This window comes from Brachyhypopomus gauderio, chromosome 21 (assembly GCF_052324685.1).
Source record: "Brachyhypopomus gauderio isolate BG-103 chromosome 21, BGAUD_0.2, whole genome shotgun sequence".
In the NCBI taxonomy this organism is placed as follows: domain Eukaryota; kingdom Metazoa; phylum Chordata; class Actinopteri; order Gymnotiformes; family Hypopomidae; genus Brachyhypopomus; species Brachyhypopomus gauderio.
In genome coordinates, this window is record NC_135231.1 from 1,485,818 (window position 1) to 1,504,791 (window position 18,974).

At 46.0% G+C, this 18,974-nt stretch overlaps 2 protein-coding genes across 5 annotated transcripts in view; both read right to left on the minus strand.

Moving 5' to 3' along the window:
- The window catches only part of ndrg3b (ndrg family member 3b), a 45,617-nt gene extending 44,263 nt beyond the window's left edge, over window positions 1-1,354 (minus strand). For 2 of the 3 annotated variants that reach the window (XM_076983680.1, XM_076983676.1), the window contains exon 1: window positions 1,215-1,353. The gene's annotated coding sequence lies outside the window, so the exon portion shown is untranslated. Of the gene's footprint in view, window positions 1-1,214 lie in introns of all 3 variants that reach the window. The other variant, XM_076983679.1, reaches the window with a different exon arrangement.
- Window positions 1,355-2,054: 700 nt separating this feature from the next.
- phf20b (PHD finger protein 20, b) lies at window positions 2,055-18,009 on the minus strand. 2 transcript variants are annotated; one of them, XM_076983674.1, is made up of 19 exons: window positions 17,391-18,009; window positions 14,757-14,878; window positions 13,373-13,544; window positions 13,208-13,292; window positions 13,016-13,092; window positions 12,302-12,800; window positions 11,791-11,889; window positions 11,537-11,677; window positions 11,344-11,403; window positions 11,035-11,271; window positions 9,214-9,381; window positions 8,998-9,081; window positions 8,170-8,301; window positions 7,697-7,887; window positions 7,499-7,598; window positions 7,213-7,408; window positions 4,626-5,016; window positions 4,126-4,345; window positions 2,055-3,899 (listed from the first exon to the last, which is right to left on the minus strand). In XM_076983674.1, the coding sequence occupies exons 2-19, from the start codon at window positions 14,837-14,839 to the stop codon at window positions 3,754-3,756; spliced, it is 3,081 nt and encodes a 1,026-aa protein (XP_076839789.1). In that variant the 5' UTR covers window positions 14,840-14,878; window positions 17,391-18,009; the 3' UTR covers window positions 2,055-3,753. The 2 variants fall into 2 exon arrangements, with proteins under 2 accessions (XP_076839789.1, XP_076839790.1); XM_076983675.1 differs by lacking the exon at window positions 8,170-8,301 and having other exon boundaries at window positions 17,391-18,001.
- Window positions 18,010-18,974: the final 965 nt, after the last annotated feature.

Sequence of the window (18,974 nt, forward strand, 5' to 3'; positions counted from 1 at the left end):
GTCCGTACCACATCAAAGACGCTTCCACATATTTGCAGTCTATTTATGTCAACAGAGCACAACACAATGTGATTTGTGTGTGCTATTCAAGCTAAACAATACACTCAAATAAATAAATAAAAGATGTGCAGCGCTATATGGTAAAGTACTTAACTGAACAAAGAAATAAACATGATACTTGAAGAAAGAAAATAACGTCTGGAAAGGTTGTTGATTTTTGTAATCCTATACCCTTGGCCCACACACATAGCACCTTACTTTAGATGATGCAATGAAAGTGTGTCCTCCTACAGACTACAAAGAGGTTATCCAATGTATTAGGCCATCTGGACTACTAAACTTACGGTCACTAATCATATGGCTTCGCTGATGCCTAACTTTATATTCCTAGAAACTGGGTAAGCTGCACTGTGATCCAACAGGGAAAGTTAAACATGGATTTGGATCTCTGTCCATTAACAAACGTGTAAATGTTATGTGAATTTGTTTATCAGAACACAGCACCAAACGTGTAAAGGGTGGACGTGAAGAAGTGGAGCGGTTCGTTCGGCTTCACTTTAATGGGTCTTGGCTACAATTAGCCTGCCTAAATCTCCAAACCAATAAGACATGACACAAATTAATATCCGAAATAGCCAACCTAGATAAATGATGTTTGGCTCTGGTGTTCATTCAACAGAAATATAGAATCTGACGGCGTTTTGTAAGGGAAATAGCCGGTTACATAAATAAACCCCAATAGGAAGCGTGAAGTAACTGGTGAAGTTCAATGTAAAGTAACCGTGGCCAGCGTCCATGACTCCACTCACACCCCGTCAGTGTCGCTCCGGCCGCCTCGCTACATGACCCTGATTCGCTGTAACCGCATGCATACTTCACGGGTGCTTATGACCGCACCAGCAAGTGAAATGCCTCCATTTAAACGGTATGTAAAGTAGTCTTTACTTTCCCCGTTCTCCTCGACGAGGCGTACGGATATGAAGGGGTGTCGTTTCCCGGCGAGCTTCCTCGGTAGGATGACAGCTGGGCAGCCGCTCACACCAACGTCGCTACCCCGCTAGACGTATGTAGCCAGCTAGCTATCTACATCAAACTCCTGTGTGTTGGCTCGTAAATATTCTCGCGACGTGCTCGTGTCGTTTAACGAGGACTACACACGTATAAGAAGTACTTCGCGTAGCAGGCCGGATAAACGTAAATATAAAACTACTCACCGATTCAGGGAATGTAAACTGGAGAGCCCGTCCTCGGTGATGCACCGTCTACGTTTCCAGGCGAGAGCGCGCTCCTGTCTCGAGAGCGCGCTACCGTCTCGTGCAGGAGGCGGAGCCAAAGAGCGACTGGGCCAGTTAAGAGTGCAGCAAGCCACATCGCCACAGAAGGAGCGTACCATTCTGCGGTGAACGTTACATCGCTCCAGGCAAACGTAATTACCAGCACATCAAAGTCAATAATATTTTTAAACAAATTAGAATACATCAGATTTTTGCCCAAATATACATAAATAGGTTACTGGATTTAATTACTAGATGATTAAGCAGGTGCGCCTATTGATTTTTTTACAACACCCGAGCTCAAGCAAAACCACAGAATACATCTTCGGGTTCTTTTATGGACCGTTTGGGCCATTTCTTCTGAGGAAAACAAAACTGTGAGGTTGTGAACTTAAAGCTACATTCTGTTCCCGTTTCTTCTTCACTGAAGTATCGAGGTCTGCTTGCTGGAAGTGTTTACAGCAAGCTGCTACATTTTCAAAACGACAACAACTCACCGTTTTTAAAACGTCGGAAATAAGGTCCAAACAAGGTTACCATAGGAAGAGATGGAAGACTTATGAAAGATGTGATGACGACGCCAGATGAAAAGGTGAAACGGACCAGAGGACAATGAATGCTGACTGAAGTTCATGACATTCTTGGCTTCAGATTATATATTAACACGCTTGACAGAAGAATAATTAAAAAACACACTAAACTTAGACTTGAAGACGAAAGAATGCTAATATAAAAACTGAAGTGAACATGACTTCTACAATGAAAGAAAGGGCAAATCCATTGCTGTCTGATTACTGTATTTCCATTGATTGGTAAATGCAAGAGGACAGACATGCAACACAATTATTTCACAGCAGAGTGAAAGTACAGACAATATAGAGGGTGTACCAGAACTGGATGAAGAAGAAGAAGAAAAAAAAAACAAATATCTGCCCTTCTGTGCGATTTAATGGATCCATATATGTATTTGAAAAACGTAGAGTTTTTGGGTGGCGGGTAGTACACATCTGAATATGTTGGTCTTAAACTGAATATCAGGCACAGGTTATGAAATTCAAATGCAAGACTATGGGCAAGAAGAAAATGAGGCCACTATGACCAACAGGGGAGTGGGCACTGAATTACCCCCGTGTCTCCATCTCTCTCTCTCTGATTACACACTGTGGGGCCATCTGGTCCCCCGACACCGACACATTCTCTCATCATGACAATCACCCCGGCTAACAAGTCGGCCTATGTACACAAGCAGGAGGTACGTTCGTTCATTCGCTCGCACACACACACACACACACACACACAATTTATGCACTATAATAGGAGGCAAACAGAGGTCAGAAAAAAGACAGCAGAATCAATAACTTAATTTTCAATTACAATAAATTAAAAAGGCAACTAGCGCCTTCAAAAAGTACGGAAAAAATCCATTTGGATTAGTGTAAAAAAATTCACGTGACAATACAGAAATGTTATGAGCCTAAAACACCACAAAAAAGGGAAAAAATGAAACGTGAAAATCCAGAACCCTTTTGTGCTTGTTAAATACATCAGTAAAAACATTTGCATACACAGGGAACAGAAGCAATAGCAATCACATCAAAATGGAGACATACCTGAAAGAGAACTATAGTATTCACAAGAGGTTTGAGATAAAGTTACTATAACCATTAATATAAATGCAGACTCAGTCACAGTCAATACCAATACAGTTTAGCTCAAAGGTAAAAGCAACCTAAAACAAGCAAAAAGTGGAACATGGATTAAAGAATACACATTAGGCCATTTACATTGTCTATTTAGTACAAATATAGAAGATGGTGAATTTTCAGATTAAAATATATTTTAATATTAACATTTCTTCTATTTGTTCATGTGTTTTTTCTTTAACAGCTCTTAGCCCAGTGCTGTGCCCCTGCCGACTCCAGATGTCAAACCTCATTCTCAATAGTCCAACATAGAAAATGGGATTTTGCATAACATCAGCAATGAAAATGGAGATAATCAAAAAAACAACCAAAATAGAAGCAGAGATCTGTATGTTAATAACAGAGAATGTAAGTGCTAAAAAAAAGCCTTTATGTTTCAAATGAAAAAGTTTCAAAAATAAGGGTTCCTTGCATTTAATGTCAATAGACCCATTTTAAAATGAGTCCTTCTCCAAAAAGCAAGAAATTCTAAACTATGAGTAATCGGTGCCCAAACATGGACCACAACCCTCAAATACATTCAAATCTTTAACCTATTAAACGTTCAAGTAACTTTCTCTGCCTCTTCGTCTTGGCTTGGTTAGTTTGACCAAGTTTTTCCTCACAGGACTGGTGCATGGAAATAGTCATCACGACAAGGGCATCACATTGGCCAGCTGTCCATCACCAATTCTAGTTCTTTATCTCTTCAGTTTGGGTTTTACCCATTCCTGCCAACCCTCCCTCTTAAGAGCTCTGCTGTATATTTGTGCAGGGAACGGTGTGCTCTGGCGCCCTCATGTGGTCGAAGAGCACAGTGCTATCTGCTGGACTGTTCCCAGGTCCGTCAGCAGCTGCCTGATGCGATGTTTCAGCTGGGGGAGACGGGCCAGGGGGTCTGGAGGTTCCAGCTCACCTGTGTAGTCAAGCCAACTCTCTAAAACTAAAACGGGGAGAGAGAAATTCAGAGGGACTTGTCATGACAAGAGACAACCTGTGGCATTCTCAGGTCAGAATCATTTACACCAGGTTGACCCCTTTTACATAGAGCGTCATGGGTTAAAACAGGGGTCTGGCGTGAATTTTCACAAACCCATCGGAAGCTCGGTGCAAAATGCGTATCAGTGAGGAGAACACGTGTGTGTGGTTGTGTGTGGGGCAGAACTCACCATCCAGTTCCCTCTCTATGAGGTCCATCCTATGGCTGACCTCATCCTGAACAGCCTCGATGTGCTCCAGCAGGTTCAGCTGCCACTGCTGGTGCAGCAAGAGGTCAGGGTCAGACTTGGTATCACAGGTCACCGGGTCAGGCTCCTCTTCCTTCACCTCAACCAGGGTGCCCTTGTCCCTCTCAGCAGCTGCCAGAAGCTTCATTCGACACTCCAGCTCCTGAAGACCCGAGTTACAGTGTTAAGTGGTGGACTGAGGACTACATGGTGACCACAACGGATGGTGTAAATGAGCAATAAAATAAGAGACTGATGGCTACAAATTCAAAATGTCCCTTTAGTTCCATTAGCCAGAGATTCTTCAGGTCTGAAGAGGGTCTCGTTACAGCAGAAGAAACACTCAAACGGCAGGACCGGTAAAGAATGACTGAGAGTCTAGGTGCAGTGATACTTAGAGGGTGGGGTTTGTGGAGTGAGAGGGTGGGGCTTGTGGTGCTCACCTTGCACTCGGGCATGTGCCGTTCAATCTCCAGCGGGGCGCCGTAGCGGTGCTCGGCCAGCTCCAGCAGGTCCTCGCTGCTCCGCAGGCTGTCCTCCAGCTCGGAGCCACCGCGCGTCTCCACCACCAGGCGGCGCTCCAACACTGGGTAGTACGTGCGCGGCTTCTGGTAACAGTGCTCGCTGCTGATGTAGGAGGCCGGGGAGGGGACGGCGGGTGGCGCGGGGGCAACTGGCCTGCCCGTCTCACCACCCACAGGCTCCGCCTCCAGAGGAGAGCAGGGGGAGGGAGTGGGCGTGCCAGAACTCAGCTCCCCGCCCCCTTTCCTGCGCATGCCATCAGCAGGCCTCCAGGGTTGGCGCCACAGCTTCAGGTCGGGGTGGGCTTGCGTCCTATTGGAGAAGATCATTAGGGTTATTAATGACAAGAACTATTATTACATTTATTACCAATTCACCAAATCCAAGGACTCACGCAAGAATTCTTTTATTCTCGTGGTCTGGCAAAAGCACCTTCCTGCAAAGTGCCGGCCGAAAGTGCAATGATAAATAACTAAACTCTAAATTAGTGTGATAAGTGGGAGTCAAAGTTAAACCAGTGTGTGAAGTTCAGGGTCAGAGGTCACTCACCACATTTTCCATGTAAATAAATCTTATTACCATTATACCGTTTGTTGTTCATGGCATTGTATTTTTGAGCTAACTGTACGTTTATGTTCATCGTTGGAAGGTCCACTGCATTTTCTACACCTTGGCTGGATTAAGTTTGTCGGTATACAGTTGTGATCAAATTTATTCAACCCCCAATGCTGCGAAGGGTTTTATGGAATTCAGTGCACATTTGTAATTGTGTTCATAATGAAATCTTACAAGGACTTGTTAAAGAACTAAATGCAACTAAGATAGCATCAATTTTTTTTGTCATAAAGTATTAAATGGCCTTTTTGTGATTTCTTCATTGACACAATTATTCAACCCCTTTACGACTACCACTCCTAAGAACAGAGGTTCATTCCAGTGTTTTCCATCAGTTATTGAAAACATCTGTGGATGTCAACGAGCAGCAATCAAGCATGATAAGCACCAATTAGGCAGATTTAAAAGGACTGTGATACTCAGCTCCTTCTAGACATCTACTGGTGTGTTTCCAAGCATGGTGAAGGCAAGAGAATGGTCCCAGAAGACAAGAGAAGAGGTTATTGCTCTTCACAAGAATGGCAATGGATATAAAAAGATTGCGAAGTTGTTAAATATTCCAAGAGACACTATCGGAAGTATCATTCGCAAGTTCAAGTTAAAGGGCACAGTGGAAACGTTACCTGGTCGTGGCAGAAAGAAGATCCTGACCGCGACTGCTGTGCGCTACCTGAAGCGTAATGTGGAGAAAAATCCCCGCGTGACTGCTAAGGAACTGAAAAAAGACCTGTCAGATGTGGGCACTGAAGTTTCAGCTCAGACAATAAGGCGCGCACTGCATAACGAAGACCTCTATGCCAGAATGCCCAGACGCACCCCCTTGCTGACTCCAAAGAACAAGAAAAGTCGACTGCAGTATGCCAAAAGTCATGTGGACAAGCCACAAAGGTTTTGGAACAGTGTACTGTGGTCAGATGAAACTAAATTAGAACTGTTTGGGACAATGGACCAGCGCTATGTTTGGAGAAGGAAGAACCAGGCTTATGAACAAAAGAACACCTTGCCTACTGTGAAGCATGGCGGGGGGTCAATTATGCTTTGGGGCTGTTTTGCTTCTAATGGTACAGGAAAGCTTCAACGTGTGCAGGGTACCATGAATTCCCTTCAGTACCAGGAGATCTTGGAGGAAAATGTGATGGAGTCAGTCACAAACCTGCGGCTTGGGAGACGTTGGACCTTCCAACAGGACAATGATCCGAAGCACACATCCAAGTCCACTAGAGCATGGTTGAACATGAAAGGCTGGAACATTCTAGAGTGGCCATCGCAATCACCAGACTTAAATCCAATTGAGAACCTCTGGTGGGACCTAAAGAAGGCAGTTGCAGTGCGCAAGCCTAAGAATGTGACTGAACTGGAGGCTTTTGCCCATGAAGAATGGGCTAAGATACCCATAGGTCGCTGCAAGACATATGTGTCAAGCTATGCTTCACGCTTGAAAGCTGTCATAACTGGAAAAGGATGTTGTACTAAGTACTAAAAAATAATGTCACTAGGGGGTTGAATAAAACTGATAATGATGTGAGCACAGTAAAGACATTTGTGGTTATTCCATCATAAATATTATGTTATGTTTGTCTAATTTATAAGTGCCTCTTTGATATAATTGTAAATAAGATGACTGAAATGATCAAAATCAATGTGAAACTGGCCAAAACACTTTATTTCAGTGGGGGTTGAATAAATTTGATCACAACTGTAGCTTGTTGCCAGGGTTTCCTGCGCTTGAGTCAGTTGTGCTGGGGCCACTATTAAACTATTAAAATAAAGTCCTGACAAAACTGTACCTTTGTACAAGAGTGAAGAGGAGCAAGGAGGGATTCTAAAGCAGCCACGGAAAATCACGCGAGCCCATTGGGCGAGCTCGGTTGATTGGCAGGCGCCTCGACCTACTGTAGAATGCTCATCTTGAGCTGGAGGCCGTTGAGCACTTCGAAGACACGGTGGACGTCGCCCAGTAGCTGGTGTGTGGTGGCCATCTTCCTGCTGTTCTGTTGAGAGTAGTTCTCCTCCAGGAAGGACAGGCCGTACATGTGACCGCTGCTCAGCCAGTCCTTATCGTACCAGTAGCGCTGACTCTGTCTCTGGGCTGAAACACGCGGACACATGGAGTTACGTTACGAGACGAGCCACTCCCCGAACGCTCAGTTCGCCTCAGACTCCCTGAGGTGCGGCTCACCTGGAGGGTCCCTGCAGACGTAGCAGGTGTACGTGTCGGGGACGCTGTCCTCGTACAGTCCCATGCAAGTGCCATGCTGCCAGCACAAGCACTCGTCACACTGAGGACAGGACGCAAAGACGAGGAGCGGTTACGCGTCATGACGTCAACAAGGCTCCGGCGCACGCGGACAGACCCGGCGTTGGGCGGCGAGCTCACCTGGATCATGAAGTCATTCTCCTCTTGCACCTCGCACACGCAGCGCACTATCTCCGCGTCATGAGCCACTGTCCCCGCCCCCTGCTCAGAGAGGGGCGTGTGGAGGGGAGTGTTCAGGTCCAGCCCCGCCTCCGACTCCTCCTCACTCCACAGGGGGCTGTCCGTCGACCAGTCACTTCCGCTGTCTTCGCCTGCGGCACAAAGGGAGAGAGAGTGAGAAAGAAAGACGCGGTTTGCAGACAGCACTCGCGAGTCACTTGCTAGGCCTGCCATTTATCAACCTGCCCGCACAGATAGTGACGATGAGTGAATACAGCAAAGCTTAAGGCAGCAGTGAGAACTCGGGTATCAAGACACACAAAAAGCCCCAAACGCACAGAGGGCAGAAAGCAGTAATTGTGTGGTGTGAGGGAGAGCAGACAGGCAGGAGTGGTGATCTGGTGGGGAGGAGGGCCTGTGTGCTTGGTACCCACCGTCGTCGAGCTCTTGTTCGGGGCAGTGGGTGTCGTAGGAGCAGTGTTTGGGGGGGAGGGGCAATTTGAGCGACAGTGTCAGATTGCAGGGGGAGGGGCTAAAGCCATTGCTCTTCTCACTGCTGTGAGACTCTGTCAGAGGAAGGGAGAGCAGACGCCAGACAGCATTAGGATGCAAACGCACGCACACATACACGCGTGCCAAGCAGTTTCCCAGTGATGAGGAATCCACAGGCATGATTTTGAATACATCCAAAAATGTTTAACAATAGTAATACTTCACGGACAAGCAATGCTGCCACTACTAAGCAAAAGGTAGCTGGTTAGCATGATGCTAAAAAGATTACGCTAACTTGACTCCTCCTGCACTACTCATCACTCAGTTAGCTAAGCTGTGAGGTCTCCCTGCCTGTGGCTCTGAGCCAATCAACGGTGAGCATTAATAGGATCAGCCTGGATCCTCGGCATGCGGACTAAGTACACACTTATAGACATGAGACTGCTGATCCACGCTATGTTGACCCATGACCCATGACCCTTAAACCCTTTACTCAGAACTGACATGGAAAACCAAAAAATGAGATGCCACTCTGAGCCCCCCCCCTTCCAGGCTTCTAAAGTAGAAACTGTATTTATGTTTATGACAACACCATAATGTAGAGAAGAGTCAATCTACATAGTGGTTCGCTAAAGGAAGCAATAATTACAGCAGGTGTCGTGTGCCTGTGTGTGTATAAGTGCAGCTTAAAGACACCCGAGGGCAGTGAAGACACTGGGCAGTGAAGACACTGGGCAGTGAAGACACTGGGCAGTAACCAATCATCTCACCTGACTTAGACTTCTTCTTCTTCTTCTTCTTCGTCTTCTTGGGCTTGATACAGAACAAGTCCTTCTGTCTCTTCTCTCTTTCTGCTACAATCCCCAAAGCAAAAATAAAAGGGGCAGCAGAAACAATAAATATCTGAGTGCTAACAGCTTTCCTCTATGCCAGGAGCCGTTAGCCGAGAAGCCGCATCCGGCACTAGATGTGATGAGCTCCCGTACCTGTTTCTATGGTGACCCAGCCTCTGTCGTCATGGAGCGAACGGTTGGTGTGCTGGTTCTCTTTGCTTCTCTCACAGTGGGAGGAGCTGCGCTGCCGATGCACTCCGTTGGCAGTAGGGGGCGACGGAGTGTGGCCGGACTTGCTGTCACTCAACGGAGAAGGAGTGTCTGGTGTTGAGAGAGTGAAGAGAAATGATTATTCGTGAATCTTTAATGACAACATTTGTAATGTTTACAGTCTCTTTCACTGCAGTCTAAATCCACGTTGTCTGTCCTGTTTTGTCAGCTGTGGGGAAAGAAAACATGAGATGAATGAACACACTGAAAGTGATATTTAGGTAATGTGTTGAGCGATTTATGTTTGTGGTGTATCATGTGTTGTTGGAGCCTTCAGTGGTCAAACCTCTATCTGCCATTGGTCAACTCTCCTTACCCAAAACAACAAGACAACATTAAACACGTTAAGTCTGGCTGAAAACCGCTTGTAACCACGTGAGAAAGCCCTGGACTTAACTGTTTGTCCAGCTGCAGGTCTGGGTGTCAAGGGAAGATATATTCTAGGAATGTAGATGGTTGTCCTCCAATCAGGACATTGCCATAAAATTCCCATCTGATACCATTCAGTGTGGTCACAGCAGTGTGACCTCCAAAAGTCACTATCCTCCCGTTCCTCAGTGAACATTCCCTGGCTAACGTGACTCTACTTCCCTTCTGGACCCTTTAATAGACCCTAAATAGTCATTTAGCCCTAAGAGTGTAAAAGCATACTTCACCCTATAAAACCCACCCGCCACCCCACAGGTTCCACCTAGGGTTGCAACGAGATTTTCACGGTATGATAACCGTCTCAGAAAATACCGTGGTATCACAGTTATCACGGTATCACAGTTTGTTACATATATTATTAAAAGATACACTGACCCTTAAAGAAATTACAATGAACTATTTATTGTAGAAACCTGGAACTATTGTATACAAAATGTCTCCTTTAAAAAAAAATAAGCCGTACACCTGTTTATATAAATACTGCAAAATTAGAGAAATCTAAATCATGGATTTCAGTAGGCCTACAATTATTTAAGTTTAAATCATTTATTATCTGATAAGCCTGGGTCAGTGTCTGATCAACAACTGTTGAAAATGTCCGTTTTACTGCCAAGTTGGAATATAACCAGATACTGCAGAAAGAGAGGATTTATTTCTGTTCTTTTGTATTACGTTAACAAATACGAGCCTCTTGTAAATCCAGGACAAAACATGAGAGAACGTGAAGACGTTAAGATTGGACGTTTTGAAAATAAACACAGCGCAAGTGATTAAAAAAGCGCATTATTTCAAATATATGTATAAATATTTAACTTAATTAAGTTTAAAGTGCCGTACAAGTGCTTGAATTCCACCTTGTACAGGTGCATGAACCCTGCAAACATGCCTTTGTTCATTGCGCTGAGGCGCGCACGAAGTTACAAAATTCGAAAGGTGCGCGACCTCGCGAATCGACAGCGTGCGAGTCCCTCGCGCCCGGGCGGAGCCACCGCCGCTGATTTTAGTTAACAAATTTTGTAACAAAAAAAGAGGCTAAAGTCTGATGCACCTTCTGCCATTCTCACCGCTGTGTGCGGAGTAGCTGAACCGGAGCGGAGTCGCGCATACGCGGGTGAGTTTCTCCGCTGGCTTGCGCACACGGTATGATAACCGTGCATTTTAATACCGTGGTATACCGTGAAACCGGTTACTGCTGCAACTCCAGTTCCACCTAAAGGGCTCACAGTCCCCACCTGTTTGGGGGGGAGGGGTTAGGGGCCTATGGCACACGCCCACCTAGTGATGCGGAAGTGGTGCGGCGCCTGCGGGGCGTCTCCTGGTGGTCGGGGGTGTGGGCCTGGACCTCGTGCGTGGGACTCAGGTCACTCTCCGAGTGGTAGTACTTCATGTGATAGTGGAGGAGGGATGCTTTGCGGAAGGACTTGGTGCAGCCGGACACCTGGCACTTGAAGGGGTTGTGGTCCAGCTCGATGGAAAGGATGGGCGGAGGCTGGTTCTTGATGACCCGGTACACTGGGGGTGAGGAAAGTGTGTTAGGAGCATGGGTGTGTGTCTGGGGGCAGGCAGAGATGCCAAGGTACTCACATGGTTCCCTGCTGTATTTATTTGTGGTTGGAAGGTGGACTTGTCTTTGAAGCAGTGTTGCTGAAAAACAGGAAATGATGGACTCCGTTTATTTCTCCACATTTCAGAACCCCATGTGCTTTCTTCACCGTCCTAAACTGATGGTTTTATAACTCTCACCAGCATGATCAGACAAACAGAAACACAAACGCACCGAGATCAGACATCGGCCCCGTTTGTTCTGTGGGTTTAGGGTCCTCTGGATCAACCGGCTGATTGAGGCCATCCTTATCTTCCAAGCTCCCTGGCGCAGAATCAGATCTAGCGTGCCTGATCTGGGATCGTCCGTTTCTGTCTGCAAGGGTTGGAGAGGCAGGACTGTCAGGGTGGAGACTTAAACAGTAGAGCCGGCTACGGTGACGCGCAAGTGGAGAAGGGGAGGCGGAGGGAGAGACGGCGTGTCTGGACCTGTGGAGCTGGCTCTGCTCCTCTTGGACGGAGGCGTCTGGCCCAGGGAGGCGCGCCTCTTCCTCAGTTCCGGCACGTTGGGTCTTTCCGCATCTTTGCCTGAGAGAGGCACACAAGCCAAAACTCCACATGACTCAGCAAAATTTATTAATTGATAAATAAATAAACTCCTGTTGACCATAATCAGATCTGGAGCACACAGAGTACAGCTCGATTAGTGCATATATTCCAAAGTATGTTACAAAGAGCCTTTGTGTGAAGAATGCCGGGAGCTTTTGCAGGGGTTATTTCCGCTAACAGAACCAGCCAGTGAATGCTGTCATTATAAAGATGTCATACAAATATAACCAACGCTGGCAGAAGGCACAATTTGGGCAGGTGTTTCTCACACACCATTAGAGATTTGTGGGATAAGATTACTAGGATGTTTATTATAGCTCTTAAATGTGAGCTGCTACTCTCAGTGTGTTTTTTGAAGTAAAGAGCTGAAGACTGGTGCACGCAGACCTACCCTCGGCCGCCTTGCCCCTCGTCCGCCTGGCAAGACTGGAACCTGCTTCGGACGTCTCGTCTTTCTCCGGTGCCTCCCCGCCGCTCTCGTGGCCGCCGTTGGGAAGCGCTCCAGCGGGCTCCTCCTTCCCGTCCCTTCCGTCCGCCTCTGGCGCCTCCTCTCTGCTGTTCTCCGCTCCCCCCCCGGGCGACCCCACCCCTCGGCTGGGTGACCCCTCCCCTTGGCCGGGCGACTCCTCTCCTCGGCCGGGTGACCCCTCCCCTAGGCCGGCGGTCCCGTTTGCCTTCTCCGTCTCGTCTCCGGCTTCGCAGGGCTGTGCAGGACCCTGCTCCACACTGGCTATTTCCTCCTCCTCCTCCTCCTCTTCCTCCTCCTCCTCAGAGTCGTTGTCATGATCGCTGTGGTGGCCGCCCTTTCTACCCGTGCCATTTTCTTTGGGTTTCCAGACCTTCCCCGGGGGCCCCCTCTTGCGGCCCTGTGATCTCGCCCTGTCCGAGCTCTGCGAGACACAAAGAGCCGTTATACCAGCCCATCTCTGCAGGACCCACTTGTCTGAACCGTGTGTGTGACCCAGTTATTTCACAGTACCTTTTGAGACCAACGACAACAAATAAACATAATACACAGTAGCAACTACAATACAGATATTTACAACTCTCATCTTCCTGTTCCATCACCCTTGACGTGGAATGTGGAATCTGCACAGATTCTCACCTCCTTTCGGACAGGTTTGATCTTTATTCCCTTCACGCTCTTGACAACACCATCGAAGAACTTCACCGTGTACGAATCTGAGACAAAGCAAAGCAACCAGTAAGGCTAATGGTAAATTCAATTCCAATAACTCACTAGACGCACTGGAGAAAAATTATATTCATGTTTTAAAGACCCCTAGTTACAACGCACCATCTTTATTGCGAGAGAGGATCTTAGCAGGGTAGTATCGGCAGTCCGACCAGCATGCTAGAACCTTTTGGTTGGTAAGAAAGCCCTAAAGAAACCAAAGACAAACGTCAGTAGGATCACTGCCCGTGTGAACCTGAGTGAATGGACAGAACAGGAGGCAGTTACCGGAGCGCCGTCGTGGTCCCGCAGGCCCTGTCTCCGCAGCTGGATGCGCTCCACGGGCCGCAGGTACGGACTGCTCCAGTCGAACCACTCGTCATAGCGATGACTCCACTGCCTGTAGTGGATCAGAACCTTCTCGTCCTCGTGGTTGATCTTCTCAATGGTGGCAGGATACCTGCACAGTCACAACAGGGAGTGAAGTCCATTTTGTTAGTGAAGATTCCCAAAACTCTAATTTTCCAAAATCATTTTCCATTTTCCAAAGCTACAACCAATAAGTCCACCAAACCCTTTTAGGATGTTTGGTTGATTCCTCTCCGACAGTCAGTTCAAGCAGTTAACGTATAATAATGTTTTTTTTTACAAAATGGCAAAACCCAAGGCAGTGTATATCTGTAAGGGCTGTTTGTCATGGATCTAAATCATCAGGCACTGGAAGGTCGATCACAGATATGATGAAAAAAGACTGTGGCCAATGAAAGTGAATTTGTGATTGCAAGGGTCTTGAATGGGTGCAAAACTGTTTGAGCATACTACAGCTGTGTAGCTGAGTTGCAGAGCAAAACTTTTCGGACACCGTTATTACACTTGATCGTTGCAGTGGTCTCCCTGGCCCACCAGAGGGAGCCCTCCAGAGTAGACCGGTTGACTTAAAATACATGGTTATGGGTTTAACGTGACCAAATATTCCTAATGCATTTCTTCTGATGATTGCAAAATATGAAGGGGTGGGGGATATCCTCCTTATACACTCTGATTTCATATAAAAATAAAGCTTTATACATATATGATGCACATATCTTTTGTCTTTTAAACTACGAGAATGTTTACTGAAGCATCTGGTTTTTCATTCATGTCTCTCGTTTCATATGCCTTTTTAAATATTTGATATGGAACATTCTGTCGTAAGGATCCACTGGAGATTAGTCTTCAAGTCTCAAATGGCCTCCCTGTGCACACAAGACTTCTATTTGACTGTTGATCTGTCCGATTCTGTCTCTCTCTCTCTCTAACTGAGTCCTTCTGATGTCACACGGCCCATCGTCTGGCGGACAGGAAAGGGGGGGGGGGGGGTGCCTGGGTGTGCAGGTGGGTGTGCAGGTGGGGGATGAGGTGGGTGGGTGTGCAGGTGGGGGATGAGGCGGGTGGGTGTGCAGGTGGGGGATGAGGTGGGTGGGTGTGTGGGCAGGTGTGTGGATGGGGGGGATAAGGCGGGTGGGTGTACAGGCGGGTGTGTGGGTGGTGTAGAATGCTGAGCAGGGCGATGAGGCTCGGGCAGCTGTGCCTGACTCAGGGCTCCTAAAAGCGGAAGGAGGGAGGAGAGAGGGAGGGAAGGAGGGAGGGATGGAGGGTTGAGAGGGAGAGATGAAGCAAACGAAACACTAACCAGTTCTTCAGGCTGTCCCGTGCCTCCAGGGGCGCCCCAACCTCAAACGTGATCCCGCGACGGTGAGGGGGCGTCTTAGTCATGCTGGGCGCTTCCCGCCGACCCACAGGACACAGCCGAGCCTGTGAGAGATGTTCTTCCTTTCAACTCAACAGTACTAATCCCCACTCTCTGGCACTCAGCAATTCATACACCCACACACACTCACCCATAAACACAAGTAACCACACACACACACACACACCAAATGCATATAAAACACACACCTGCCAGATATTCATAGAACATGCTGGGTTTAATATTGTAAGTCAAAACCGGAGTCGCTAAACACTTAGCAGACTTGGTCCAAAACAAATAAAACAAACAAATAAATCACAGACCACTTTCATTGACCTCGACACACAAAGTGCTGCAGCTCCATATCAGATAGATTTTGCCCAATTAAGAATCATGACAATTGCTCACCGATTTCATATGCAGACAATGTGAATACTTTTAACCGTACACCTACTGCACTTCACACATGAATTAGTGTTAAAAATGACTGGATATTGGTACCAGGCATAAAAAGGTGCTAATCATTTATCGTTATCTGCTCAGAAATCATGTATATATAGCTTGTTATGGGGTACTAAAGAGGTAATCTAGAGATGGCTGTGGGCGAGGTTCAGCTCTTCCTGAGCTAGGGCTTTAAATAACAGTAACTGTAAAATGGCACATCAGCAAATTCAGAGTGTCACACTGTAACCTACAATCGGGTTCCGCTATGCTTCGTAAAATCCTCCAAGCTCAAGTCTGGGGGGAGAGAAACTGATCCTGAATCACAGCAAACGGGGAGCGACCAGTCATCATGACGACGCACAAGATTGCGACACAAAGAAAGCCTCTGCTCATTTGCGCCCTCTAGTGGCAGGGGACGCAGCCTGTCGTATCTCAGAGAACCTTTTACCCACAGACCTGAGCTCCAAATCTCATAATCAGGATCTGCAGTCACACTCTATCACCAAAAGCAGCAATTAGACAGGTGGTGGAGCTTGCCCAAGCACACAGTCACAGTAAAAAAAAATAGACGTTTGGGTTTGGGTAGTCCTAATAGGAATCTAGGGCCCTAAATTGGGATATAAAGATGTGTTCGAGTAAAAAAATAAAAAATAAATAAATAAATGCACGAGTTTGCCACTGTATAATAACAGCTACTCAGATGTTATGACAAAATAGAAGTTTTCGCTAATACCTACGAGGTTCTGAGCGGTTTGTCAAGTATGCTACATATTATAAAAGCAGCATATAAATGTATTTCGTTACATTTATATTAATCAAGGAAACAAATGAAAATCCTTAACTCCGCTTTATTCTATAAACCATTTCCATAGTCCTATATAGTGATCAAATCATTATTGTGGTCAAGAAAGACTAGAATAGCTAGCTATATCTTTGCAAGCAACAAAACCGGCTAATTGTTTTCGTGAAACGGTACATTTCGGTTTGATTTTGACCATTTTAACATGCAAAGCGTCCCTAGACGTTTCATAACCGAGTTTATCCTCTCGCGCAACTGATGCGCGTGCCACTCAGGCAAACACTGGTGTGTGTGTTGTCACGTCCAGGAGTTCACACAGTTTCTAATGAGTCAGACCAACAAACGTCACTTAACTCTTCCCAACATTATCGTAGATGAACCCTCGTCAGACCTTATTTGAGAGGCTTATTGTTGAGACGCGTTTATACCAGCGGCCAGGGGGCAGAAAGCGGCATGACGCAAATGGCGCGCAATACGTTTCCTCTTCGTTGTTTACCTTGTGAGGCGAGCGCCTTCTCCCTCCGAGTTTAGGAGAAAACTCCGAATTCACGACAAATTAAGCGCAAGCCACACTTCGTACGCGTAGACGCAGAAGAACTCGCTACGAAAGACACCGAATGAACGTAACCAGCCACATGTCTTAAAACTTTTCCTCCACTTCGCATGCAAAGTGGAGAAACGTGGGTGCAACGTTGTCAGCGAACATGTTGCGAGCTGCTCTAGCGTGTTGTGGTTAGCCACGAATGGAGGGCGCAGCCGCATAAACGTCCTATTAGATGAACACAAAGTAACGTCTGGATAAATATTTATGTGACTATTTAGATTTTATTAATACGTTAGCCTATTTAGACGTTTTACATTGTTCGCTTGCTCACCACGATGCACACGGTTTAGCGCAAACGCTGATTGGCGGAAGGCTCTGACGGATGCTGATTCAAGAGATCTGATAGGTCCAGCCACCTGTCAGTCAAATAAGAATCTCTCAGCGGCCTCCTTTCGGCCTACTCCTCGATGCACGGGACTACCGTAATTATGACTCAGGAAGACGAACACCAACTTCAACGAAAGTCATTTGGTCATTCGGAGACTGCAGCGTATATTTTATGCATATCAGGTTAAATCAGATGTCACCAACTGTCAAATGACTTGCCGTTTGCATTTTTTTGTTGCAGTTGATTCTTAGTGCCGGTTAGCATCAGAGGAACACATGTACTGGGCACAAGTTTCGTTTAATCACAATAGCATCATCATCATAAATAAAAAAAATCCCCTGAATTTAAATTGTTTTCTACATTTGCATGTATTCGCGCAACATAACGAAAAAATACGCTTACCTTACGTTGCAAGGAATTTTTCTTCCAAGTCTACATAAACAAGCCCAAGTGCTAACCGAGTCCTTCAGGTCGCATGCTGCGAGTCTGTTATCCACGCAGTTTGTTTTCTCCGGCGAGGCAGCGCGAGCGAGGCCGGCGGTAACGAGGTGGCGTTGGTCTGCGCATGCGCACCAGGACTCCATTCTTCAGTTCCCGAATTTTACTCGGGCGATGCCATTTTCGGCTTCTCCCGGTATTGCGCTCTTCGTTTATTCCCCCCAAGAAACATCCTCAGTATAATTTTACGTTCATTTAACTTGGTTAATACATGCACACCCGCTCAGTTATTTTACTTTAAACCAGCACGTTCTATTATAAGCAATGTGTTCCAGTCAGCTCACATCCAATCTATTCAGACAGTCCTCTAACTGTTGAAGCACAGCCTAGATGGTCCGTTAGAAGCGATGGAAGCATTAAATTGCTAACATTTCTAGTTAAATGTCTAGCCTATTCTGTTTCTCTAAGGATGATAAATAGGCTATATTGCATAAACTGGGTATAATATTTAAAGTCACCACAGGCTATATTGGTGATAGCTAGGCTATATTGGTGATAAAACATTTAAGAATATTCGACGCTATCCGTTTTGGAAGCATCGCTAAACTACGATACTATAGAAATCAGTGCATGTTTACCTTTGCGAATAACGCTCGTCTGGCTCAACCTCTAGCAGCAACGCCAATAAACACCACCAGGGGCAGTGTTGGCCATAACTGAGAAATTGTAGTCGGTGCATCATATGCAAAAAGCCTATGAATCTGTAAGTACATTAAAACCTAGATTATATAAATTATTATAAAATTGTATTACATAGCAAATATATAAAGTGAACAAATATATAAAGTGAAGACTTTGGATCCACCTTTATTCAATTTAAAGCTAGAAAATACACATTGTTTTACATTTAAAAAGAGAAATCAAGCACTTCAAGAAGCCCTATGATCCAATGATTCACACCTGGATACTGGAATGCTTGAGGCTATATAATGTAGGATGACCAAACACCTCTTTTACCTAGATATGTCCTCTTTTTGAGCTGTAAAAAATGTCTGAGATATGTTTTACTAGAGCTTACATAGAATTTCGAAAAGCATTTTGTTCACAAACTACTCCTGCCCTCCCCTACTGAATTCAGTTTGCTTAAGTGAGAAGGGGGAGTGGTGAAGTAGCCTAAAATCTTTGGGCATTTGAAGGCAACATAGCAGATGTTGAGGGCAGCTACAAGTACCTTTGCATCCCACATGTAAATGGAAGTCATGAAGAGGCCACAAGGATAGCAGCCACAGCTAAATACCTCCATAGAGTGAGGCAGATAATGAGATGCCGGCTGAATGGTAAGAACAACACCTATGATATACCAGTTATCAGATACCCATGTAATAACCTTCCCAAAGGAGGAGATAGAAGCCATTGACATTGAAGCCAAGACAATGAAACTCCTCACAATGCAAAGAGGTTTTCATTCCCAAATCCAGTACTTTGACGCTCTGTACACTAAGCGTAAGGATGGCAGCTGAGGACTAGTGAGCATCAGAGACACCACTG

What these genes read in the sequence shown, in the direction of transcription:
- phf20b (XM_076983674.1), bottom strand. Translation starts at nt 14,839, where the DNA reads ATGACTAAGACGCCCCCTCACCGTCGCGGGATCACGTTTGAGGTTGGG. An exon ending in CTGGGTCACCATAGAAACAG is followed by an intron (nt 9,082 to 9,213) that starts GTACGGGAGCTC and finishes TGGGGATTGTAG; the next exon opens with CAGAAAGAGAGAAGAGACAG. An exon ending in CGTCTGCAGGGACCCTCCAG is followed by an intron (nt 7,409 to 7,498) that starts GTGAGCCGCACC and finishes CGCGTGTTTCAG; the next exon opens with CCCAGAGACAGAGTCAGCGC.